Below are 24392 nucleotides of genomic sequence, written 5' to 3' on the forward strand. Positions count from 1 at the left end.
GCAAAGATGCGCGCGATGCCCGCGGTGCTTCTGGCAGTGCGCGAGGGGGTGCGAGGGAGCGCGAGGGAGGGGCGACTCGAGCGAGGCTGGGCGTCCTATTGGAGATGTCTCGACGCGTGAGGATGGCCGACGTGATGTTTGCTGATCCGAGCTGATGCGCAGCTGCCTCCCCGTATGTCTAACCCTGTTTCATCATCATCCACGTGACTACCACCTCACCATGACCTACACGGCTTCGCTCGACGTCATCCACCTAAAGCTCCCGTCGATGCTAGGGCATCTGAGAAAGCGCTTCTTGCGAGATCCGATCGAGTTCAGTCGCCAAACTACATGCCACTTCTTGGCATGATGACTCTGCCAGCAGGGTTGTGCCGCACTCCAGCATTGCATCTGCACGCCATACCTAGGGCACTGCAACATCCACAGCTTGGAGCTGATCCTGACACTCCTCTCACATCGAGCCACCATCTTCCTTGTCACTCACAAAGTTCTGTGTAGTCTAATCGACTCAACCTGGCAGCCAACACCGAAGTAGCCCTCCCTCGTCATGACGAGCCTCGAAACCCTGCCATTGGAAATCCATGAGCACATCTTCGCATACCTTGTACCTCGCCAGCGTCATAAAAATCTCGCATGTCTCGACATTAACCACTATAACCAGAACGAGAGGCCCGACATCTACAACATTCGGTTGACCTGTCGACGTCTACGTGAGGCGGCATTCCAGACCTTCGTTTGGATCCTGGAAGACCTCCCAACAACGTGCCAAGAAAGAGCATTGCAAAATCTAGCTGCCCTTCTCGAATTACCTGAGATCTCGAACAGGCTCACATATTTGACCCTTTCACCCTACCATCTCTTCACGGGAAAATTCTTCCCATATTCGTATTTCTTAGATCTCACCGAAGATGACCGAAGAGACGAATTTCCTGCTCGCTGCGCATGGCTTCGAGAGACTTTCCCGGAAACACTGGTCGCCATTGTTCGCCTGGCCCCCAAGATTCGCCATCTGGTCTGTGTCCTCGCAAGCATTGATCTTAGATTCAAGGATGGAGCCACGTTTTTTAGCGAGATTTTTGACCCTATGCATGTGAGTTTTACTCCTCAATCGTCCAATGATCTTTTTGGATCCTTGGCTGCATTTCGCCTCCGTCATCTTCCTCGAGGGTTTTTCGCATGTGTTGATAAAATGTACAGATCATTCAAACCGTCCTTAGGAATACTCGCTTGTCGGAAAGGCTAGAGTCCATGTATCTCTTTTCTAGCAAGGAAGACAACCTGTTCTCGCATGGTGCCATTATCCCTGAGAGCCTCACTCCTTTGAACTACGAAAACCTTCGACATTTGACGCTCGCACCAAGGACACGAAAAGTTTGTAACTTTCGCATCAGGGCATCGCATTTGACAAGTCTGTGCATTGTGCTCGACGTACGATGCGAAGAGGATCTGACTGCACTATTCACTCAAGGAGTTTGCTTTCCCGAGCTTTGCCCTATGCTGCGCAGCTATACTATTCGTGGAGATCAGGTCCCAGATGATGGAGAATACATCACGCAGGTGCGTGAGGTCCCGACTCAACTTCTATTCCAATTCATTGCGCCAATCTTCGTGCGCGACTGGACACTACCCGTAGTCTCGCTAGAACACATCACATCGCAAGAGGAAGAAGACGAAGACTCCATTCGTATTCCTGACTTTCACGGCAGTGGCCGGATCGGGTTATTGGTCTTCAAGAACTTCTACCATGAAATACCTCGATCGCCGATAAAGGCAGGACGAAGCTCTTGGGTCGGCAAACCCGAAACAGTCGATTATCAGTGGATACCCTACGAGGCGTTGCTTTCAAAGTGTGACAACACCCGTATTCAACGCTTGGTCGCAGTACGAGGCATTTCCTATTAAGATCAGTCGGGAGATGGAGCAACGAACGGGGAGAGATGGCATGCAAAAGACTTTGCACGCATGACTTGAGGGTAAGTCTTCGCAGCGATATGTGCATGTAATATCGAAAGGGCGAATGCGACTTCCGCAACATCCCCACCATACGCAAACACTACCCTCCGAAACTGCAAACGTCTTCACATCGGCGATGGAAGAGCATGCATTCAACACCGCAATGCGATTTTTCTCTGAGGATACCGGTTTGCGCATTTATTGTGCACTTTCAGGATCGCATCGCAGTCACACAAAAACTTGAGTCACCGTTGTCATACTTGATGCTTGACTCTTGATGGTGAAGTGTCCGTGAAGCGACGCGATGTGAACGTGTAGCTGTCATGAGGCTATATAAGGCTCTGCTTCGGTATCTATTCTCCTGGACATATTGCCAACATACAGCCACATCATCTCCAAATCTACAAGGTGTCGCTCAACAGCCTGCGTCATTACTATCACCACAAATATACACACGCACCCATTCAAGCCTTTGATCGTCGTTGATCGACATCGTTCAATCTTCGGCATCGAACTATCAAGCTCTCGGCTGCTGCAACTCTCCCTGGCGGATACGCGCTCCATTTATACAGTTCTACAACCGACATTATCGAAGTTCTCTCACTATGTACCCGCATAACATGCACGACGCGAGACCCACAGCTCCGCAGCCTCGGATACATATGCCTTCGCCCCAAAGAAATCATCCCGCGCGTATACCCAATATGTCAGCCCCGATAAACATGCACAACGCGAGATGCAACGCTCCGCAGACCCCGACCTATATGCCTTCAACCCCAAGAAATCATCCCGCGCGTACACCCGACCCGCAAGCCCCAGCAAACACGAGGCACTGGGGAATACATTGGAAGTGTTGCCAGTGTGGTTCGAACCATACATTGCCTCCTGGCCCACTGTCCCCCAAAGATCTTGTGTGCAAAGTCAAGACCTTCCTGACAGGCGACGAATGCGGGCACCCACGCTGCGATAAAAACTGCGGTGAACCTCCAAAGCCTACCCCTCCTCCGAAGAGCAGTATGGATAGAATGAAGGGGTTCTTCAAGAAGAAGTAGGATAACAAGTGAGAGATCTGCACGGATATTGGAATAGAGAAGCAAGAGGAAATGATCATGGTAGAAGGGTTGGGTAGAGTGCAGACAAGGAGCTTGAGACAGTGGAACTAGGAGGGTTGAATGAAAGGCCCTTGAGTTCAAGTGAGCGAAGATTATACATATGCATGACTGTGAAGAAAGCTTGCGGTGTTTTATGAGAACGTGAATGTTGAATTCGCGATGGGGAGATAATTTCCAGAAGACGGAGGGCTGGTCGTAGGATCGAAGAGGCTCTTGTGAGGCACCCCGCGACTTATATGCGGCCAGCTTTTGGCTCGTGCGCATATAATGATACACTCATTACCCATTGAAGTCATCAGTGTTGGTGATAGCTGGTTCTCAAGGCGTCATACCAAAGTCTGAGCAAGCCTGAGTCTTAGGAATGCTGGTGCGTGTTCATCGTTTGGAGAAGTCGAATGAGTCCCAGCGTAGCACTGGCCAGTTTCCCGGACCTCTGCATGCGCAATGCGCAGGATGGATGAATCACACCATCATCGCCAATGCGTCACGTTTCCTTATATATCACGAAGGCGAAGTCTGCGAAGGTGTGAGGAGTGCTTCGGCTCACGTCGCTGCGATACCCTTCGTAACACCCCTCTTGATGCCTGAATGCTGGAATACGGTCATCTATGAAGTCTGCTCCTCTCAAAGATAGCCGACAGCCGCTTCAGGTAGTTCAGATGGTGCGCATGGCGAAGTGGTGAGTCGAAAGGGCTCTGAGTCTTCTGGGTATGACTGCGTGCCCGTAAAGGCTTCCCGTTCTGCTGAGCATGTCCTGCTCTCCTCGCTCTCCAAACAGCCTCCCCAAGTCCAATATCTACTCGTTGTTTCAAAGGTTGCGTGTTCACACTGCCCGATCATTATTCGCCAACGGCACACTCAACACCTACATCACATTCCTGGGTTGACTACCCCTTCATCGAAGATTTCACTCCCCACCACCAGCCATGGGTAGAACAGCCGATCATCTGACCAATTGTCGTGGGAACAGAGACACCTCCGATACGACCGTATGGAATACAGGTCATTATTCCGAACCTCGCAAGGGACTCGACCAGTACCTTAATCAGGAGATAAAACGGGAGAGGGAACAGAGAGAACAGAGGATGCTTGATGAGGAGCAAAAGCAACATGATAGGGAAAAAGCGAGGAGAGAACGAGCGAAGGAAGTGGAAAGAGCGCAGAAGGCTACGGATAAGTCGCCAAGGCTGAAGGAGAGCTGTGTTATGATGTGAGCGGGTTCATGAATGGTATGCGTACGAAGAGAGAGCTTCTGCCAAGTGAGAGGAGTGATATTTCTACTATGAATTCAAATGACAGTATTCAGAAGCCTAATTGCTGAGATATCCAGTACCCAATCACTCATCCGACATTACTGAAATGCGGCCATGTGAAGTATCCAACTATATGACTTGAAGCTCACCATACCAATCAACAACGAGAAAAGCTATAAGAATCATGGTCTTCTTTAGACTGCTTCTTACCTCCCACACGAATAACTGACCATAGACTAGCGACGACCTTGTAGCTGACCACTTACAACAGCCACGCCATATTGTTCAGTACATACTGACAAGCCCGACTTGTGCCACTCCAGCCAATCCCGCGACTACAACCGTCACCGTAAGCACCAACCCCAATCCCGCGATGGGATGGTACTGCTGCACCTGCGGCACCCCGAACGCCGGCGACGGCGCATCTCAAGAAGACCACACACGCGTGACGGCGTGCAGCAACTGCAAGCATAGATGTTGCTGGCAATGCGGCCTATTCCGTCATGGTCCAGAAGACCCCTTGAAAGAGTCAGCGGCACCCAGCCAGCCCAGCCAGCCCAGCCAACATCCAGTTCAAGATAATCGCAATCGGGCCACCGCGGAGGCTCAGCTAACGTACCCGCGTCCGATGACTAGGGCGCCGACCCAGAAGTCGCGAGGGGGAGGGAGAAGGAAAGAGAGTGGTGGTTGCGCTGTTTTGTGAGGAGGGCGAGGGGAGGTAGAAGGGTTAGATGATGAAATCGTAAAGCAAGACAGCGTAGAGAATGCGTATGGGAGAGGGAAGCTCATCAAGAGACATGTGTTGTGCATAGGTACGGTTCCGCAGTGAACAGGTGAGGTGTCGCAAATACCCCAATATACATGACGTAGTTCTCAATACCACATATGACTTTCTGATCACATCGATGGCTGGTGATGAAAATGAGGGAAATGTGACTGGCGATGGAGTTGGACGCTGAGGCACCACACAGTCAGAACGAGCCATGAGTCATGCTAGCGTGTATACCGAGTCGTTGAACATCGCGCTTCCTGCCAACCACCGTGCCACATCAGAACTACCACATGGGCAACGCGTGCGCAGGATTCCGCAGCGGACATTGAGAGCCCCGTTGCAGCTGCTTCTCCGATGCCAATACCGCGCGTAGCTTCAACGTGCTTCCTACCACGATGAAGCTGGCAACGCCCGGGCAGCTCCTACAAACAACACGCGAAACCACCCATCCATCCATACAACCATCGCAGCTCCATCAGCCTATACTCGTCTCCCTTCACTAACCTAACCTCCATCCTCCCTCTTCCCCCTCCCACAGCCCACCATCCCGGTCCTCGGTCCCCGGTGCCATCTCAAACCCACAACCTGCGACACCCAACGCCCCAAGACGCGAAACCACAGCGCCGGTATCTCTTTTCATCCGAACAACGCACGCGCCCCATGCATAATCTCAGATGCCGAGTCCCAGCACGATGCGACCCGTCTTTATGCTCAGGAGAGGCGATGAACGGAAGGGAGAGGGAAAGGCGCTGTTGGTGGCGTGGTGCCCAGGTGCTGTGCCGTATAGGAGTACTGGGGGCCTGCGGCGTAGGTCGCAGAGGTGCGTTAGCGAAGGCAGGAACAGTCTTTGTGCGGCAGTTATTTCCCCCGCGGGGTATGGGACTTTCTGGTGAAGTCGGAGGGATGACAGCGAGGGTTTGGCTGGTGTCGGCGAGTCCGCTGATGTTGTTCGATGAGATGACGATCAGCATCGTGAGGTTGTTCGAGTCGTGTGAAAGCGATCTACGATCTACAGTTGGTGGACTTCCGTTGTTGGCTTGGTCGCCCCCGCTCAGCTGTCAAAACAACGTCGAAACTGGCGTGTAGGGCTAAGATGCCGTCCAGAAGGGGTCCTGTCAAACGCGGCCTGACGTGCTATGTGTCAGGTAGCAGGATCGTTGTCGTTCCGGAATGTCAGCGTATGCTGCTCATCGCATGAATGGAAGGGGTGGAGCGGCAAACAAGCCTCTCGATCCACGGCTGTCTAGATCGTCAGGCGTTTTAGGCGCCTGTTGTTCAGGTCACAGCATGTTTGTGTCGGTGTGAGTGAACGTTGTGAAGTACCACACGTGCAAAGATATGACGTAGCCAAGATGGAAGGTAAGAAGAAGATGCGCCATGTCATTGAGGGTATTTCTATCGAGAAGCGAACCAAGGAAACTATATAACAACATTCTTATCCTGAGAATGATTATGGTAAAGACTGAGATTACCGCAGCCACGCCTTGCGTGGTGGTGCATAAGGACTGTGTACCCTTTTTATATCGACAAATGTGTTAAGGAAATGAGATGTGTGGCTCTGCCAGACAGTGATACCATCAGGCCTCGATGAGTTGCAGGCATTGAATCATGCCGATGGAAGCTTGCCTGCGAGCTCCACGTAGCGCGGCCAGGTGTTGGTGAAGACGAGGTACTTGATGCTCTCAAAGGCGGGGTCAAAGACTTCCTCTGTGAACTCGCTCGGGACTATCGACCTGGTGCTCGATGTTGAGGACGACGTAATGTTGGAGTCGATACTCGCTGGCCGGCTCAAGGTGTCCTCCCATGGGCATACGACATTGTCTCTGGCGACGGGTGACTTGGCTTCCTCTGGTGTTTGGGCACGCGGCATATACGGGTCGAACTCCACTTCCGCGAACATGTTCTGTAGCGTCTTGAAGATCTTGTATTCGATGTTGATCGGTGCCTCGGCGGTGAAGGGGTTGATAAGCGTGTAGAAAAGCAGAGACGCCTCGTTGAACATCTGTCGCCGTTGAGCAGTGGTAACGACCTTGAGGCTGCCCCACTTCTTCCTGAAGTTGCGCACTTCACGGAGGAAGATGCAGTTCTCGGCTGTGAACTCGCGCGCAGCAGCCCAGGCGATGAGGGGCTCGATGTTTTGCTCAATAGTGAACTCCAGTGTTTGCATCGACGATTTGGCTTTGATCTCCTTGGTGTAGATCATGGTAGTCGATTTCCCGGATAATTGCGAGTGGTTGGAGGTGAGCGAATCCGTGTCGGAGATTGATGATCGTCTGTTCGGTTGGGCCCTCAGTGCGTCTCGCAGTGGTATGATGATGAGAACCTGTTGGCAGACGACTAGTGATGGTATAAACCTACATCGGGGTGTCAGTTAGGAAACGAGTCAGAGAAGGCAACTTCACTTACCACCCGGCTGGTGCAAAGACCTTGTTGATTTGCTGGATCTCGTGCATCTTCGAGTATGTGAAGGCGATCCAAAGTGGCGTTCCTGGAAGACTGAAGGTAATGTAAGCAGGATGGAATGATATCGATGCGAACAAACATACCCAGCAATGATGGCAAGTCTCGTTTGCCAGGCCCACGAATGAACGTCCTTGATGTTACGGATCTTCCATAGTATCCACGGACCAACCATCATTGTCCAGAACAGCTGCACAAAGATCGACGGAATCCTGATTGACAATCAGTGAAAGACTCGTGCAATTGCGTCATGATAACATACCATTCACCTCCTCTTCGGCATTCAATGTAATTAGTAGGAACTCCGAAGAAACCGTACGCATCGTGAAAGCGGCGAGAGCCGAAGAACAGCATGATAGTGGGCAGGAACTGCTGCGGTCAGTGGTATACACATGGACACACTATAACATGACATACCGAAAGGACTAGTCCGACCAAAGTACCAAAGTATACTTTCTTCGCCGCATCGAGATCGCGCCACGCTTCGAGCAGGCCAAGTGGGGTATACGACATCCGCTTCTTGCGCGCACCCTCCAGAAAGTTGCGTGTCATACGGCGTTGGCTCTCGTAGGCCGTGAGCACCTTGGCATTGCATGCTGTAAGAACTTAGTATGCATCGGACCTTGCGTCGAACCTCAAACTTACCTTGGAAAAATGCCATGCCAGATGGAAGAAATACTGACATAATCCAGAACTCGGCTGAGCATGGAAAGAGACCGTTCCACGGATAGACGAGTAGGACAAGGATGAGATAGATGTGCAGCATAAGTACCGCTGCGAAAACGATCTTGATATTTCGTATCTGCAAACAAAAAGCCTCCCTACGTCGATGGAGGAAGAAAAGCTCGACACTCAGTATCAGCGTGTACAATACGGCGACAACAATGTAAGCGACACCAAGACGGTCGAGATTGGCCCTTGTTGTGCCATCGAGCTCTCGTGGGCGCAACAGAGGCGGCATGGTGATCATGCTGTGTGGGGACCAAGCGGGAGTGATAGTTTCGATTGACAGTGAAGTATGAGGATTTGAGAGTCAGGCTCCTCCTCTTACTTAACAGAACGAAAGTGGGACCGTGTAGCGGAAGGATTGAAGGATGCTGTTACCGAGGGGGCGGGACAGGTTATGCCAAATGTCCATCGGCGAACAGGGCGGCACACAACTGCTAGGGAGAGCGGGAAGACGTAAGAGGTATTAGAACTGCCCTGCACATGGGTCGGGTCTGGTAAAAGATACAACAGGGCGAGGTTAGCTGCGGCTCGGGGAGGCCTGAGCGGCAAGGGATTGCTCGATGAGAGGTGTATCGCAGGGTCGGATGATACTGAGCCACCAGGACTAGTGACTCTTCTTAGTGTAACGGGAAGGGATGGTATCCTCTGCAGGACTGCAGCAGAACGCGTGAACGCCATGGCGGAGAGATGTGTCACGACGACTACCACGGGGGTACAGGCTGCTACCTTGTCGGGCTGCGACCGCGGAGAGCAATTTGACGTCCGCCTCCAAACATGCCGGTCAGCATGCAGTCCACTGATGTGTGAACGGTAGGAAACCCGGTGAGACGAGAGTGTCGAAGTTGGGGTAGATCATGTTCTGGTTCGTGCTGGGCTGGATCGTCGCATGCCGAGATCAGACATCGGAGGTTTCGGCACTCCAGCAATTTCCCAGGTACCCCAGGATTCGCTCCTACCATCACACCAACGTCAACGTTTTCGTGCTTCGAAGCGTTTCCATCGCTACACACGCTCGATAGCAATATCCCGCGGCTTCTTTCCGCTGCAACTCCAATTTCGAACGCTTCGTCCTGACGGCGATGACCGCATGCCGCGGCTGCAGGTACAGTGCTGTGCTCTACCCTTCGCAGGCCGCGTTGCAGCACCGCACGCGCCGAATTCTGCGACTATAGCACTTGGACTATTGATGCAGCTCGATTCTATGTATACAGGAATATCCATGCAGTACTCCCGTTTCATTGTGCTTTCGCACGTCTTCCCATTGACCGGCAGAAAGTCTGACGTTCATGCGTTCTTTTATCCTTCGCGGCTTCGAAAACATCGCGCTACGTCCAGTCATGCTCAACACTTCTGTCAGTCTCAGAGGTTTCATGTCAAACTTCTAGAAGGCCACCTATGTTCCTGTCGCGGATGCTTCAACGTAGCTGTCACAAGCTGTCCATCGGGCACGCCGTCCGCTTGAGGATGTACCTCCGCGCCTGTCGACTATGCAACGAGCCGCGGAAACCTTCAAGCCAAGATACACGCATGATTGATCGATCATATCCACCTAGTGCGGGGAAGCGTGCGGGAGGACAAAATGCCCACTGTGGCTGTACCGTGGCGGCAGGGTGTCGATGCCTTCCGGCCATCGGCATGTCGCATCACCATGAAAGATGTATGGTCTCGATAACGAAGGCTGCAACCTCGAGTAGCATGCCGGGCGCGTAATTACGGTTACCTGAATATCGATGCAGCATCCGACCGAGGAGGGTGGGAGCTCCGTCTGGTTTCTGCGAACGTGATCAGGTACAAGGATGCGGTCGAGAGATTGAGCGTTGTACGACCTCGACGCCCAATTAATTCACGTGCAAACACAGTTTTGGACTGGGTTGCTACATATCGTGGTGTACCTACCCGCGAACCCAACCCCCTGCCGTTGTTATGTGGTATTGGCGAAATGACGCGCTGACGCGCTAACACTTTGACTTTGAGTTCGCCTCACACTCAACAAGATCATATGTCATTACCGAAACCATACATATGATTAAGTACTGTGTACGTTCGACGGACTTCCGCACGTCTAGTATTCTTGGCGTCATGTACTAAAATGGCCTCGAATTAACCTTGCTAAACACAAACATAATCTTACCGTCATTGCCACGCATTATAAGGAATACTTTATGACATTTCTATGAGCAGGTCATCAATCCGACAACGTATTCATGATCTCCGATCATTGTGTCGTTGCCATGCGACATCATATCATGCGCCCACCCCGTTCAGGAAATTTTCTGAACACCCTAGAGCCTACGTTGACGTTAGATCATCTACTTTGCATATTTTCATCTTAATGTAGGCTGCAGACTCGTTCATCTCTTTCCTTGTATAGAATGCGCTGAAGGAGGACAAAGGCCATGGTCTTGGATCTATGGAGATACTGCTTCGTGGGGAAGCGGGCCTCTCGCGTACAAGACTGCTGTAACTCAAAGTGCTACCTACTGGGCACTGATCATTGGTACTAGAGACGCTCGCTGAGCATAGAGATTGTCACTCAAGATCTTGAACACAACACTTAGCGAACCCGCTACTCTTCTTTGGAACCGTGTCTCAACTACTCTCCTGGGGGAAGACGAAGTCAGGTGACGTTCAGAGTCCACGCCCACTACGCCCACCCATGGTGCATTACCAACAAATACTTACAATTTAGCAGTATCGTGGAATGATTACACGAACGATGCCGGTTCTACTCTACTTGCTGGATTTTACTTGCGTACCATGGTTCTGATGTGCATGTAGTCGGTCTCCAGCTTTTCGCTTAGTATGTACCCTCTCCCATAGGATGAGCTGCGATGCGCGAAATGACAGAACCATAGTACTTTGACGTGACTGACGATGATCCAAAGTTAAGCATCCATCGTAAAATCATACTGTCTTAGTATATAATCTCGCATGTTCAATGCAACCTTTCTAAGATAGTTATCTCTCAAGACACTACTATCATACAATCCAATACACCACACACAATTAACAGCAACAGAGAACTTTATGTCTTCTGATACGGCTTCCACCAACTCTTCCCCAGCGCAGTCGCGTACCAGTCTGGAGAGTTCAACCACACTGGTGCCACAACCCTCGGCCCCCGGCCTCGCGCCCACCATCATCCTCAACGAACACACCTCGCCCGAACGCACTGCGCACGCTTGGTCCACAAAACGAAAGTGGTGCCTTTTGACCGTGGTCGCATTCTGTCAGATCAGTATGAATCTCAACGCCTCGGTATACTCCAACGCTGTGCCTCTGCTGAACGACTACTTCGGCATCACAAACGCCCGGTTGGGGATGACTGCCTTCCTCGTCGCATATGCGTTTGGCTGCGAATTCTGGGCGCCATTTTCTGAGGAATTTGGACGCTGGCCTGTCATGCAAGCTTCTCTTGGGCTGACGAACATCTCGGTCCTGGTTTGCGCCACGTCCAACAGCTTTGCCGGAATCATCGGTGGCAGGATCATGGGCGGCTTATCATCGGCTGGTGGATCGGTCACCATGGGCATGGTCGGTGACATGTATCACAAAGATGAGCAGCAATACGCCGTCTTGTGGTGTTCGCTCTTCTCTTGTCTCGGATCAGTCATTGGAGGCATTATCGGAGGCCCGCTCGAGCAGTTCCTGGGTTGGCGTTGGAACTTCTACATCCAGCTCATCCTTGGAGTAACGACTCAGCTGCTTCACGGGGCAATCGCCAGAGAGACTCTGGCTCCCATTATGCTCGACAACGCCGCGAAGAAGGAACGAAAGAGCGGTAATGTCAACATCCGGGGACCTAACGAAGACAAGAAATGGAGGGACAGGCTGCACTACGAGGAAGTTGCCACCACGATGTTTCGACCATATCAGTTGCTTCTGACTGAGCCCATCGTCCTTTTCCTGTCGCTGCTGAGCGGTCTCGCCGACGCGCTCATCTTCTCTTTCTTCGAGAGCTTCGGCTATGTCTTCCAACAATGGTCGTTCACGCCTACGCAGATCTCGCTTGCCCTCGCCGCATTAGCCGTGTCATACATCATCGGCTACTTCGCCTTTATTCCGATCATCGCCCGTCACAATGCTCGACGTAGCCGGGGCGAACAACTCGCACCTGAGGCACGTCTCAAGCCACTCCTATGGCTCGTCACCCTCCTTCCCGCCGGGCTACTTATCTGCGCGTTCGTCGCAACGGGGCCACCAATCCACTGGTTCGGCGTCATAATGGCCACTCTCCTCATTGGAGTCGCGAACTTCGCCATCTACTACGCGTCCATCGATTACATGGTCGCCGCCTACGGACCACACAGCGCGTCTGCGACTGGTGGCAACGGCTTCATGAGAGATTTGCTCGCGGGGTGTTGTGCGCTTTACACCAAGCCCATGTACAGCAATCTAGGTATTCAGAGGTCGTATCTGGTACTGTTTGGCTTGACAGCGCTGTTTTGTCTTCCGGTGTACATCTTTTACTTCAAGGGTCCGGCAATTCGTGCAAAGAGTAAGTTCGCGAGTCAATTGGCGAGAGAGAGCGAAGCGCGCGGTGCGCCAGAGGTGACGATGAGTTCTGCATCGCCCTCGAGGATATTTCAGGAAGTTTAGCGTTGCGTGTGTTTGCGATTCGTATTAGCTTTTAGTTCAGTTCTTGCTTTGGTAGATACCCAGGTGTGCATAGATCGCAGTTGCTTTATACGTATATAACAAAAAGAACAATGAACACGATAGAGATAAATTTGCACAAGCGCGCCATGTGTCCATCAGTTGGCGGGTAATTACTCAGACTTCGTGAGGGTGCCCAGGTGAGAGTGGAGGATAAGTGCGCGTCATGATGACATAAGCATAGCTTCAAGTGCCGAGGCTTGCCGTTGGTCGCGATGCTTGACCGGCACCCGCGTCGACTGAATCCTCGAGCATGTCATCGAACGGTAATACAAGACTGCATCCTTGAGCAGATCATGATCGACATAGAGCTTAAAATGTAGCATTCACCATATTGAGCTGGTGGCTCAACGCCCCTTACCCACACGCATCGTTTCGCATCACGATGGCACCAGCAAAGCCCAAGGACATAGTAATCGTAGGAGGATCTTTAGGCGGCCTTCTGACTGGTGTCGCATTGAAGCGCCTTCGCAAAGATCTCAACATCCGCATATTCGAACGCAATCCGACGCCGCTTCTGCAGGATCAGGGCGCTGGTGTGGTGGCCGGACAGGACGTGCAAAAGTTCTTCAAAGCGCACGACCGAAGTCAAACCACGTTGACGATCCCGAGTCACCAACGGCTATATCTCGATAAGGAGGGCCGTGTCATAAGCCGACACAACCAGGAGCAGCGTATGACAAGCTGGGATTTGCTGTACCACCTCCTACGAACGAACTACGATGGTACTGAGACCGACTACGCGAAGGTACCCACGACGGAAGAAGAGGGGGGAAAGACATCGTATGAGTATGGGTGCACGGTCACGAGTGTTGCGGCACCAAAGCCTGCATCATCTCTGGAATTGGACTTCTCAGAACCCGTTAAGATCACAATCCAACACAAATCCGGGGAGACGTTCTCGACCGAAGCCGACCTCGTCATCGCAGCCGACGGACCCAGCTCCACGATACGCGCCGAATACTTCCCTGACGTCAAGCGAACGTACGCCGGATACGTAGCATGGCGTGGCACGGTACCCGAAACCCAAGTCTCACAGGCTGCCACCGATGTCTTCGTCGAGAAGTTCCCATTCTACCACACGGAGGGTATTCAGATACTAGCGTATACTATACCAGGGAAATACGGGACTACTAAACCTGGTGAGCGATTGCTGAACTGGGTCTGGTACGTCAGCTACAAGGAAGAGTCGCCGGAGCATGTCGAACTCATGACAGACAACGAGGGGAAGACACATCACATCACACTACCGCCTGGTGGCATCAAGGAAGATGTATGGAAACGGCAGAGGGATCTCGCGAACAAGATACTTCCGCCTCAGTTCGCTGAGCTCGTCAATAAGACCGAGGTACCCTTCGTGCAAGCCATCACAGATGTCGTCGCGCCGTCTGCCTTGCTAGAAAATGGTAGAGTACTGTTGCTCGGCGATGCACTTGCGGGTTTCAGACCACACACAGCGGCGAGCACAAACCAGGCCGCTCTAGACGCGATGAAGCTTGCTGGCGCGGTTGAGAAGGTCATCAACGGAGGAGGAATGGAAGCGCTAAAGCAATGGGAGGAAGAAGTAATGGAGTACGGTAAAGAGATGCAAACTCACGGTGTGCAGATGGGCAACCGAAGTCAGTTCGGTGAACATCCGATGCAGAGGTAAATGTAAAGGTAAATTGCGAGGTGTACTAGAGCATCTAAGGTAAAGGCAGAAAGTGCCTACTGTTGTCTGATTCCCTAGCTAAGACTACTTAACTACTAGGGAAATAGATAGCGAAATCTGCTTGTTCTCTCACCTTTGATGTTCTCTTACGATGTTTTTTCTACACCTATCTCACCATGTGCCATTATCCATCTCACCGTTCTTTAGGCACACTCTGCGTTCCTTCTCTTACCTTTCAAGATACCCCGCTCTTTGACCGCCTAGTAAGAGACGCTTGTCACATATATAATGCTTCCTACGCTTCCGTTTCTCCATTCCTTCTACACCACCACACCTGACACCCTTAACGCTTCATACATTACATACGTCTCACCTCACAGCACCAACTTCAAGGCTCTAGAGCAAACGACAATATGAACGGCCCACAGAATCCTCCAGAGCAGCTCGACTACTATGAAATTCTCGGGGTCAATGAACGCGCATCATATGCCACAATAGAGAGGTGTCACAAGCGGTTGCAAGCTGCATACCACCCAGACAGCAGAAGAGTTGGTGCCACACCCAACACTGAGCAGTTCCAGAACGTAGGAACTCTCATTAGACGACCGATGACATTCAGCTAACTCTTAACCATAAGGTTGGTATTGCCTGGGATACGCTGAAAAGCGATGGGAAGCGCGCCAAATACAACAAGAGCTACCCTCGGATACGAAACCAATGGGACGTCTACCGAACTAACCTCGCCAAATGGAACGCTGATCAACGGGAAATCGAGCAGCGACATGCCAGAGCCGCAGCACGACGGAAAAAAGTGGATGAAGAGAAGATGGAGATTGAGAGGGATAAGCAAAAAGTATTGGAAGAGAAGGCAAAGGAAGCCACAAGACGTCAGATGGAGCGCATGGAGACTGAGAAGGCACTTCTTGCAAAAGAAGCCAAGGCAAAAGAGCAAATTCGGCAACGAGAGCAGGAAGCAATACATGCAAGAGAGCGTCTCCAAGAGGAGATCAGACAACAAGGACTAAAACAAGCCAAGGAAGATGCCCGTATCAAAGCCGACTGGGAAAGAGCACAAAAAGAACGAAACGTCACCAAAGGTAACGATAAACCTCAACATCCGCCGGACGAGGACCAGGCACTGAGAGAACGTTGGCGTCTCAAACAAGAACGGACCAAAGAACAGGCTGCAAAAGCCGAACGTGCTAATGTCTTGGCCGCCGAAGAGCGACTCCGTCAGCAACAAGATGAGGAACGATCATCTGAAGCAGAAGCTCGGCGGAAACATGAAGAGGCTGAGCGACGCGCGGCCAAGCAACGAGCTGCTGAAGAACGTGAAGCTCTCGTCATCGCAGCGGCCCAGGAACGTCAAGCGAGAGCTGCTCAAAACCGTCTTGATCATGGCTCTAGTTCGCTCAAGCGGTCAGCCCCAGATGACTATGAGGAGCCTCAAGCTTTGCACAGCATGAAGCAACCCAGAAAGGACAAGGAGATCAGTACCAGCCTCAAGAAGCATCTAGCGCGAGAACAAGCCAGGCGCAAGCACAGCGAAAAGCTTCGAGATGTGGGTGGTCCTGGTAACGAAGAGCGCCTCAGAGACGTCAGCATCGACCTGGGATGGAAGCACGTCGAGTATCAGAATGAGCCGTGTCCACAATGTTATACAAAGAGAAGTGCTGCACAGTTCGGCTTATGGGAGTGCCCAGACGGAGGAGCATTACGCTGTCGACCATGTTTGGCGGCATTTAGTGTGTTTAGTGCGTGAGGTGAGTTCAAGAGCGTGCAGGGGACGGGAATTCTCATGGGGCAAAAAGTGTTTTTTTCTTCCACAGGTTGTACAGTTTCCTTGACCTAATTCAGCAGCTATCTCCACTCAGTTTTCACTACACTCTTTTCGATTGGGATTTATTACGCTAGCTAATCAAATCCTCACATATACGACCATAGGGTGCTGAGTGCCATCATACAGCATTAAGATCCAAAGATAACGCAATGTGATTCCATAATGCTATATACACTCCACCAATGCTCTATATACACCGTCTCGCAAGCCTTAACGAGCGACCCCAAAGAAGTATGTACCCATGAACCACTCTCCTCATCCCATGCCCTACAGACATCTCATAGCTCATTATTCGTGTTCGTATCTAGTACTCAAGGTCCTTAGGATGGCGCTTGGCGAGCTTGTTGACAGCAGGACCGGGGACGGGGTAGCTGGTGAAGGACTGGAAAACGTTGAACTTGATACCAGCATCGTCGGCCTAAACAATCTCGTTAGCACATGTCCGATATTGCATCGTACGACTCAAGTGGAAGATCTTACCTTGTACAAGCTAGTACCAGCAACACCGCCGCTGGGCTTAGCAGTTCCAGAGCCCTCAACCTTGAAGTTGACGCACTGGGGGTACGCCTGGGCGCCGTTGGTCTGGCCAGCAGCGTGCAGAGCGATGATCTCGTGGCGGACAACGTAGTTGCCAGGAGCGACGTTGGGGAAGGTGAGGTCCCAGGCGAAGTTGTTGGCAATGAGGTCGTCAGTAGCCCATTTTCCTGGGTTGCTTCCTGACTTCCAGGCGCTGGACTGGATCTTGGTCCACTTCAGGTCAGAGGGGCTGACGGAGCCGCAGTCGCCGTTGCAGGGCGCGATGTACTCCTGAATGGGGCCAACGTGGCTGACTGGCCAGGTGTCCCACTTGAAGGTGACCTTGCTGCCGGGCTTGACGGTAACGTAGGCACCGTTGCTCTTGCCCTGCTTGTGGCAAACGATGGCGGCAGTGCCAAAGCTGTCAGGGGAGACGAAGCCGTTGTCAAGGTTGTCGGCCTGCCATCTGTACGAATGAGTCAGTGTATGTTTCCCGTGCAGTTCGTACAGAGTCACTTACCCTACGGTGGCGGGAATGGGGGTCTGGTACTTGAGAGCAGCGTTCCAGCCCTGGTATTCCTTGCCGTCGGCAACGACCTTGTCGACGTGGCCGTGGGCTGCCACAAGGGGCGCGAGAAGGAGGAGGAAAGAGAGCATGTTGATGGTATTCAAAGTGAATGACTTGTAGGAAGCGATTGTTGAAGCTGTGTAGTGATGGGCTTGCTGTCGAGAGTGACCTTCAACCTGGGACTTAACGCCCCTTCATATACTCATCTGAAGTCTTCTAGTGGCCTTCTACTGACGCCCACGTTTTCCCACGACCAGGTATTGGCGAAGCCTTGCAATCAAAAAATTCATCTCCATGCACGAGTCGACCTGGTTTCTGAGTTGAGCGCCATCCGCTCGTGGAAACACGCCCTGGTCGTCGAGCTCTTGGATCATTGGAAGCCCAGCGGTGTTTCCAGTCTGGTGACGGCGTGAAACCACTGCGATAGGCTAGGAGAATTTCAATGACTCCAGTATTAATTTATGAGACGCAGTGCTGTCCTTGAAGTGGTGATGGGCAATCTATCCTCGGCTGCGGCCACTGCCGCCGTCCAGGTGGTCACCAACCACGTGCGAGTTTCAGCCACTACGTTGTGGTACTTTGTTTACTTAAACTCTGGGCGATGTGGACCTCTCGGTGTATTGACGGGACTCAACGAAGAATATTGTCGTTGTTGTATCAAGCTGCATGCTCAGGTGCTTAACAACCGAGAATGACGATGCGATGCCTAACATTCCGCTGATGGCGCAACTCAGCAGCTCACGGGAACCAGCACGGATCTACGGCAGTCATGTATGTAAGCCCTATGGCTACCGAAATGCAGTGTAACTAATACCCCGTGGGGTCTTGGACATAGTTGCAGTGTTGCTGCAAGTGTTGCTGCATCCGAGTCGATTATATCCGGTGGCGTCAAAACCCAGGGCGTTTAATGTATATAGATTAATCACGGACCGCGAACCCGAACGTCAACCCACTTTGTGGCGATGCAGCTCTTGCACAAGGCTGGCGATCGATGCGTGCATCTCTGAAACGTCTCAGGTCACACGAAGTGCAACTCATCTAGAGAGGCCTTCCATCTACTCCTACCACGGTGTAGCCTCGATTCTTTAAGCACTGGTTTGCCCAACTTCTCCGTCTCTTGATGTCTTTTCGAAGAGTAGATACGCTGATTGTTAATTCCGAGATGCCCTGATCTGGATTCGTGGAGGGCCTGTTGGTGTAAATGTCCATTACCAATTCCAGGTCCAGAATCTCGTCGCTCGGTGTGTGTCCGGCCATAACAGATTAACCTGGAGACTCAACAGAAGGAAGGTAGCATCGACAATCTCTTTCGATAAGAGATCCCATTAACATTCTCTTGCTGCGTCAGGTAGGATGGACGTCGCCGGCGCGACTGGCGCTTGGGGTCTTTGAAACCATTGCGTCCGTCGCGCGCCGACCACGCCCGCCCTTGCCGGAGCGCATACTTGGGTACCATCATGTGTTGCTACCGAAGGATGCGCATCTGCGTCAAAGAGGATCACGTGTCGAATGTAAGCATTGGCTTCAGTGTATCGCAACCATGGGAATCAGTAAAATCTCATCTCAACAACCAGAGTGTCAAAGAGGAGGACCAGAAGAAGGACGTCGAAGGTGTAAGAAGCTTGGGCTCAAGGGATCGTCAGGGCGAGGGCGCGGGACGGTGCGACGTCATCGCTGTTATGCTAAATTTATCGCTCTGACGTGCCTCACGATCGGCGAACGATGCGCATCGTCCAGGAACAAAGTTTGCGTCACTGAGTGTCGCATCTTCATATAAGAAAGCTGATGCTCTCGCTGTTGGCCTGAGGAGGTGGGGAATCTGACGCTCGGCATGCCTGGAAGGTGCGGATGACGCGTCACCAAGGCTAAGTAAGACCGTACCACCACAGGCGTCCCCAGCGAACATTCACCTTCACAGCCCCAAAAGACAGAAATATTCGCATCAAAATTGCGCCCAGAGGCAGAAGAAAAGGAGGGCATATCGCGGTATACAAAGCTAAGGAAACCAGAGGCTCCAAGAGTCGGGCCAAGTTCAGGTCCGAAACCTTCCAGCCAACATAGCCTCCCCGGGCTGTCCGGAAACCACACTTCCACGCGTGTCTACGCAGCAGACGAAGATGGGGTGTTACGCGTTTCCGAGTGCCAACTGGTCTTAGACGTGGTCGATAGGTGGGGTAACGCAGCTTTACTGGCTGCCCAGGCACGTGAATATGTGACGCAGCCAATAGCATGGTGAAAGGGTCGCATCCTCCTAGCAACCGATTGGGTCTTTGGTTCGCATCAGACGCACGATCTGGAAGACCTTGCGGTTCCCGAAGCGATAGCTGTAACGGTATATAGGTAAGTGATTGTGGCACACAGGGTCTCGCAACTCGGTGCCAGTGGAACGTTGCCGCATCACACCATACTATTTCGTCGTCGTCAGCGCAACGCTGACCATCCCCTCGGTCTTTTTCTTGTCACTCCTGCAGCTTCCGGAACCTCCGCGCATTAGGCTCACTCTCTGCCTTACCTTTGTTGATCGTGAGCGTGTCACCACAGCAAACACTACTCCATCCCTATATCACTCGCGCCCGTCGCACGAGATTCTGTACCACAGCATATACCCCTTCCTCCGCAGTCACAATGTATCTTCAAAAAAGAAACAACATGGGCTTCGACATCGCCCCAGCCCTCATCATATTTCTCGTTATCCTCGGAGCAGGCGCGCTCGTCTGCTGCGGTTTCGCTGTCTACCGGTTCTACGGCGGAGAGCCTGAAGATGACTCAAGACGCTTCCACAGAAGCCCAGAGCAAGACTCCTATATGCGAGAAGTGCGGGAACGAAGTTGGCGCAAGCTACCCCAGCTGGGTATGCCAAAGCCCTACTATCAGTCCAACCTAGGTCACGCACCGATGAGTCCAAGGTAAGATGACGTCGCTTCACCTGTGAACGTAGCCTCAAGCTGACTTGAACAAGCGGTAGTAACACTACGTACGGGTGAAAAACCGAGCACCCTCCAGCCTCGTCGAGGTGGATGCCGAAAAAGACTGCAACACATGCGGCCTGAGAGGGCGTGAGGCCCTACAACAGGATGAACAGCGACGCGACACTACGAAACGACCGAGAGGCACTACTTTTGCAATTATATTGGATCAGACCTCATAAGAGATGTTCGGAATTTTGTTTGGGTGATAAGAAGCGTTCGACGGATCGACCACCACTCCCGGCCTGACGGACCCCTTTCGTCGAAGCCTTCCTCCTCCAGATACTTCACGATTGAGGAGAAGTGACTGTGAAGCCACTGATCGACAGGGGAAAATCTTTACCTCACGATCAGTATACTGTCAACCTCCCGGGGAAGCGGGGTGGTCCGAGACGGACAGATAGTTCTGGGGCGGGGTTCCGGGACATGGTTTCCATAAGGATAGATTGGAGTTTCCAAGGGTTTTATACCTCTTGACTGATGTAGTGTTCCGAACAACGCAGTGCAAGTTCTTCACTCTATCACGCATGCGGTCCTTGCCATGAGCGTGAACTGGTACCAAACCGCAACACCCCGGTGACTTTGACAGACGACATCGCAAGACGTGCAAGGGGTATCCGTGCTTTCTTACCATGTTTCCCGAGCATGGACACGACTCAGATGTCAGCACGAAAGACGGATTGGGCCACTGGAGCCTCGTCGGACGACCAAGATTCCGTTTTCCGAATGGCCGAGAGATGCCCACGAAGCTGGGTATAGCCACAGCCACAGCTGAGTCTTGCAGCCGTTTACTGATATGCGCAGGGTCCGAAAGTCTAATTGTACGCTGGTTTGAGTCCAGGCTGTATTCCTTGTGAGCCGTTCCGTGTCTGGGGCAGCGACGAGCTATCAGCTGTGTTCGACCACAGGCCGCAAGGTTCCGCTCTACGGATGAACTCACCACAAGACGAAGATGGTGATTACTCTACATTCCCAGTGGAGCATTCTTCCATCCAGGTACGCTTGAGTCAGGGTTTGTGAACTAACGCCTGGACCATGCTAGTCGATTAGACGTTTAGGTGAAGAACGGCACTCTTCTGGACTGCTCATCAAAGAAGGAATTCTTGCAGCTGTACCAAAACGACAGAAGCTTCGTATGGCATCAAGCTCTCTGGTATCTTCAATGCGGCCGGTATCGCGCGCGCCAATTAAGGCTGTCAGCTTACCATTGCGTCTCGAGATGAGCAAGACTTGGGCAGATACATGCTATCGTGATCGGAAGAAGGCGGCGGGTGTAGAGGATGCGCTGTACTTTGGTTTGCATCTATGGACATTCATCATGTCCCTTTCTAGAGTTCAAGTGAAGTTCGTGTAAGTTTCGAGTTCCAGGCGGAGACCGTGATGGAGGAAATATGGGGAAGCGCGAGGTTTTACGAGGCTAGTGATAGAGCGTTGAAAGCTCAGCGTTCTTTCGGTCCACTTCCTTGGGGTAGGCGCGCTAGCCTGTTGTGGCATATAGGCACAGAGCGCTCTCACTCAACTTTGGAAGGCTTCCTGTGTCTACGCTGTCAAAAGCAAGTCATTTACCATTTCCAAATACTCCAAAAAGTTTATTCGAGCATCGTTCTTCTGTCAAACTCAGATATGTGTTGCGAAATTGGTTGTCTTCATTGCAGGTGTTGGTGCGCCAGCCACCCCGCAGATCGTCAAACCTCCATGCACCCCAGCTATGGCCTCGCAAATTGCCGGCACTTTACGCGTTGGAGTCAATCGACAAACAACGTACCTGGAGTCTCATCCGTGAGCTCTCATACTACCTTCTTTTTCTGAAGACCAATTTCCAGTCCGCTGACCGTTCGGGCCGGCTCACGAGCTAAATGACGTCGCCGTGCTTTCGACCTCATGGGTCCATCGAATAGCTTCAGTGAATGTTGCATCCGTTGCCAAGCCGTCGATGCTCACCAGATCCATAAGCGGGGTACCTCCAATTCGGAGGAACAGGCAGCGAATGGAGCAAAGACAGTCGGTGACCATGACGATCCATGTGTGCCGTCATAGCCCCGAACATATACTCTAGAGCGGTCCTCGCTGTCCATTGTCTTCGGTACCTCTCTCTGGCTCCTCAAGACTGCCTTGCTATCATCCGACAAGATGCGCAACCTCATGGTACTCGGCGCGCTCTCCAATATACCGTTGCTCATCTCAGCGCAATGTCCAGAATACGTGGACTACGCGTTGGAGGTTCATGAACCTCTGAGTACCGGCAAAAACCAGCTCGCCTACCAACGGCCGTCCGAAGAATGTCGAACTTTCAAATCGCAAGGCCTGGAAGATACTGTCGCGCGCATGGAAAATGTAATCAAGGATCCGGACCTGTACCGCCTCTTCCAGAACGCCTATCCCAACACGCTCGACACGGCTATCAAATGGAAGGGCTACGCTGCCAATAACACAGAGGAGGAGCTGACGTTCATTATTACTGGAGACATCAACGCGATGTGGCTACGCGACTCGTCGAATCAATTACAAAGCTACCTACCGCTGTTGAACGCCAGCACCGATTCCAACTCAATTGCCAGCTTGTACCGGGGAGTCATCAACCTTCAGGCGCGATACCTACTTGCAGCGCCGTATTGCAACTCTTTCCAACCGCCTGCCGAGAGCGGTGTTCCTCCGGCAGAGAACGACTCTGCCAACGAAGATATCGTCTTTCCCAAGTATGACAACAGCACCGTATTCGAATGCAAGTATGAGCTCGACTCGCTTGCAGCGTTTTTACAAATATCTGCCGACTACTATGAGAAAACTGGCGATGTTGATTTCTTTGGAAAGTTTCAGTGGGTGAAAGCTGTCGAAGCAGTACTGGATGTAGCCGAGGACATGATGCTTCCAACCTATGGCGCAGACGGAGCAGTGCTGCAGAGTCCATATACATGGGAGAGAACCACCACCCGAGCGACCGAAACTCTTTCAAACGACGGAATCGGTAATCCCGTTGCCAACGGCACAGGCTTGATCCGGAGCGCGTTCCGACCGAGCGACGATGCCACTATCTACCAGCTCTACATCCCAGCCAACATGATGTTTAGCTCATACCTTGCTCCAACAGCTGAGATTATGGGCAAACTTAATAACACAAACTCTGCAGCAATTTCGAAGAGAATGTCCGGGCTCTCAGAATCGGTGCGCAACGCGATCGAGACGCACGGAACAGTCGACCACGCGGTATACGGCAAGGTCTACGCATTCGAGGTCGATGGCTTCGGCGGGCGCAACATCATGGACGACGCCAACATCCCGGGTCTCCTCTCAGCGCCATTTTTCAAGTACCCAGTCAACGAGGAGACGTATGCGAATACGCGCGATCTCGTGCTCAGCTCCATGAACCCTTACTTTATGAGAGGTCCCGTGATCAACGCCATTGGTGGGCCGCATCAGGGACCGGGCATGGCCTGGCCGATGGCTTCCATTGTTCGCATCTTCACGAGCGATGACGAGAGCGAGATCGTGAACGAGCTAGCCCAGATTGTTAGCAGTACAGATGGCTTGGGGTTGATCCACGAGAGTATCAATAGCTTCAACGAGAGTGACTGGACGAGGCAGTGGTTCTCGTGGGCGAATGGGCTGTTTGGACAGATGATACTGGACTTGGAGGAGCGCAAGCCAGAGATTCTCGAAACCAGTTTTCAGTAGGCTTGGAGGAGGATTTGACGGAAGGACTAAATGCTGGTCATACAGGCACCATGCATGCGCTGGGGAGTGCAAAGCTTTGAAAGCCTGTCAAATATCTCACATGCAATGCTAGTCATCACTGTCGTATCACGTTGCTGGTTCCTGCTCAAACTTTGCCCTGCATGCCGGCGCCTGGACACGCCGCCCTCAGCCACCAACCCTTTGCGATGGAATAAGCAAAATCTTTTATGACTGCATAACCCTT

The 24392-nt window shown here is 52.1% G+C and overlaps 7 protein-coding genes across 7 annotated transcripts; 5 read left to right on the forward strand and 2 right to left on the reverse strand.

Moving 5' to 3' along the window:
• Positions 1-6696: 6696 nt before the first annotated feature.
• On the reverse strand, positions 6697-8511 carry J4E86_009498 (uncharacterized protein; the record flags this gene model as incomplete). Its single annotated transcript, XM_051450003.1, has 6 exons — positions 6697-7444; positions 7497-7586; positions 7637-7762; positions 7813-7919; positions 7968-8146; positions 8196-8511. The coding sequence occupies 6 exons, from the start codon at positions 8509-8511 to the stop codon at positions 6697-6699; spliced, it is 1566 nt and encodes a 521-aa protein (XP_051298848.1).
• A 3008-nt stretch (positions 8512-11519) lies between these two features.
• Positions 11520-12878, forward strand: J4E86_009499 (uncharacterized protein; the record flags this gene model as incomplete). Its single annotated transcript, XM_051450004.1, has 1 exon — positions 11520-12878. The coding sequence occupies one exon, from the start codon at positions 11520-11522 to the stop codon at positions 12876-12878; it is 1359 nt and encodes a 452-aa protein (XP_051298849.1).
• A 442-nt stretch (positions 12879-13320) lies between these two features.
• On the forward strand, positions 13321-14586 carry J4E86_009500 (uncharacterized protein; the record flags this gene model as incomplete). The annotated part of the gene is made up of 1 exon (XM_051450005.1): positions 13321-14586. One exon carries the CDS (start codon positions 13321-13323, stop codon positions 14584-14586), a length of 1266 nt encoding a protein of 421 aa, XP_051298850.1.
• Positions 14587-14999: 413 nt separating this feature from the next.
• J4E86_009501 (uncharacterized protein) lies at positions 15000-16348 on the forward strand (the record flags this gene model as incomplete). The annotated part of the gene is made up of 2 exons (XM_051450006.1): positions 15000-15170; positions 15224-16348. 2 exons carry the CDS (start codon positions 15000-15002, stop codon positions 16346-16348), a joined length of 1296 nt encoding a protein of 431 aa, XP_051298851.1.
• A 382-nt stretch (positions 16349-16730) lies between these two features.
• J4E86_009502 (uncharacterized protein) lies at positions 16731-17599 on the reverse strand (the record flags this gene model as incomplete). Its single annotated transcript, XM_051450007.1, has 3 exons — positions 16731-16844; positions 16907-17408; positions 17463-17599. The coding sequence occupies 3 exons, from the start codon at positions 17597-17599 to the stop codon at positions 16731-16733; spliced, it is 753 nt and encodes a 250-aa protein (XP_051298852.1).
• A 2560-nt stretch (positions 17600-20159) lies between these two features.
• J4E86_009503 (uncharacterized protein) lies at positions 20160-20658 on the forward strand (the record flags this gene model as incomplete). The annotated part of the gene is made up of 2 exons (XM_051450008.1): positions 20160-20416; positions 20514-20658. 2 exons carry the CDS (start codon positions 20160-20162, stop codon positions 20656-20658), a joined length of 402 nt encoding a protein of 133 aa, XP_051298853.1.
• A 1948-nt stretch (positions 20659-22606) lies between these two features.
• J4E86_009504 (uncharacterized protein) lies at positions 22607-24148 on the forward strand (the record flags this gene model as incomplete). The annotated part of the gene is made up of 1 exon (XM_051450009.1): positions 22607-24148. One exon carries the CDS (start codon positions 22607-22609, stop codon positions 24146-24148), a length of 1542 nt encoding a protein of 513 aa, XP_051298854.1.
• Positions 24149-24392: the final 244 nt, after the last annotated feature.

Source organism: Alternaria arbusti (genome assembly GCF_024043155.1).
Source record: "Alternaria arbusti strain BMP 1465 chromosome Unknown scaffold_17, whole genome shotgun sequence".
In the NCBI taxonomy this organism is placed as follows: domain Eukaryota; kingdom Fungi; phylum Ascomycota; class Dothideomycetes; order Pleosporales; family Pleosporaceae; genus Alternaria; species Alternaria arbusti.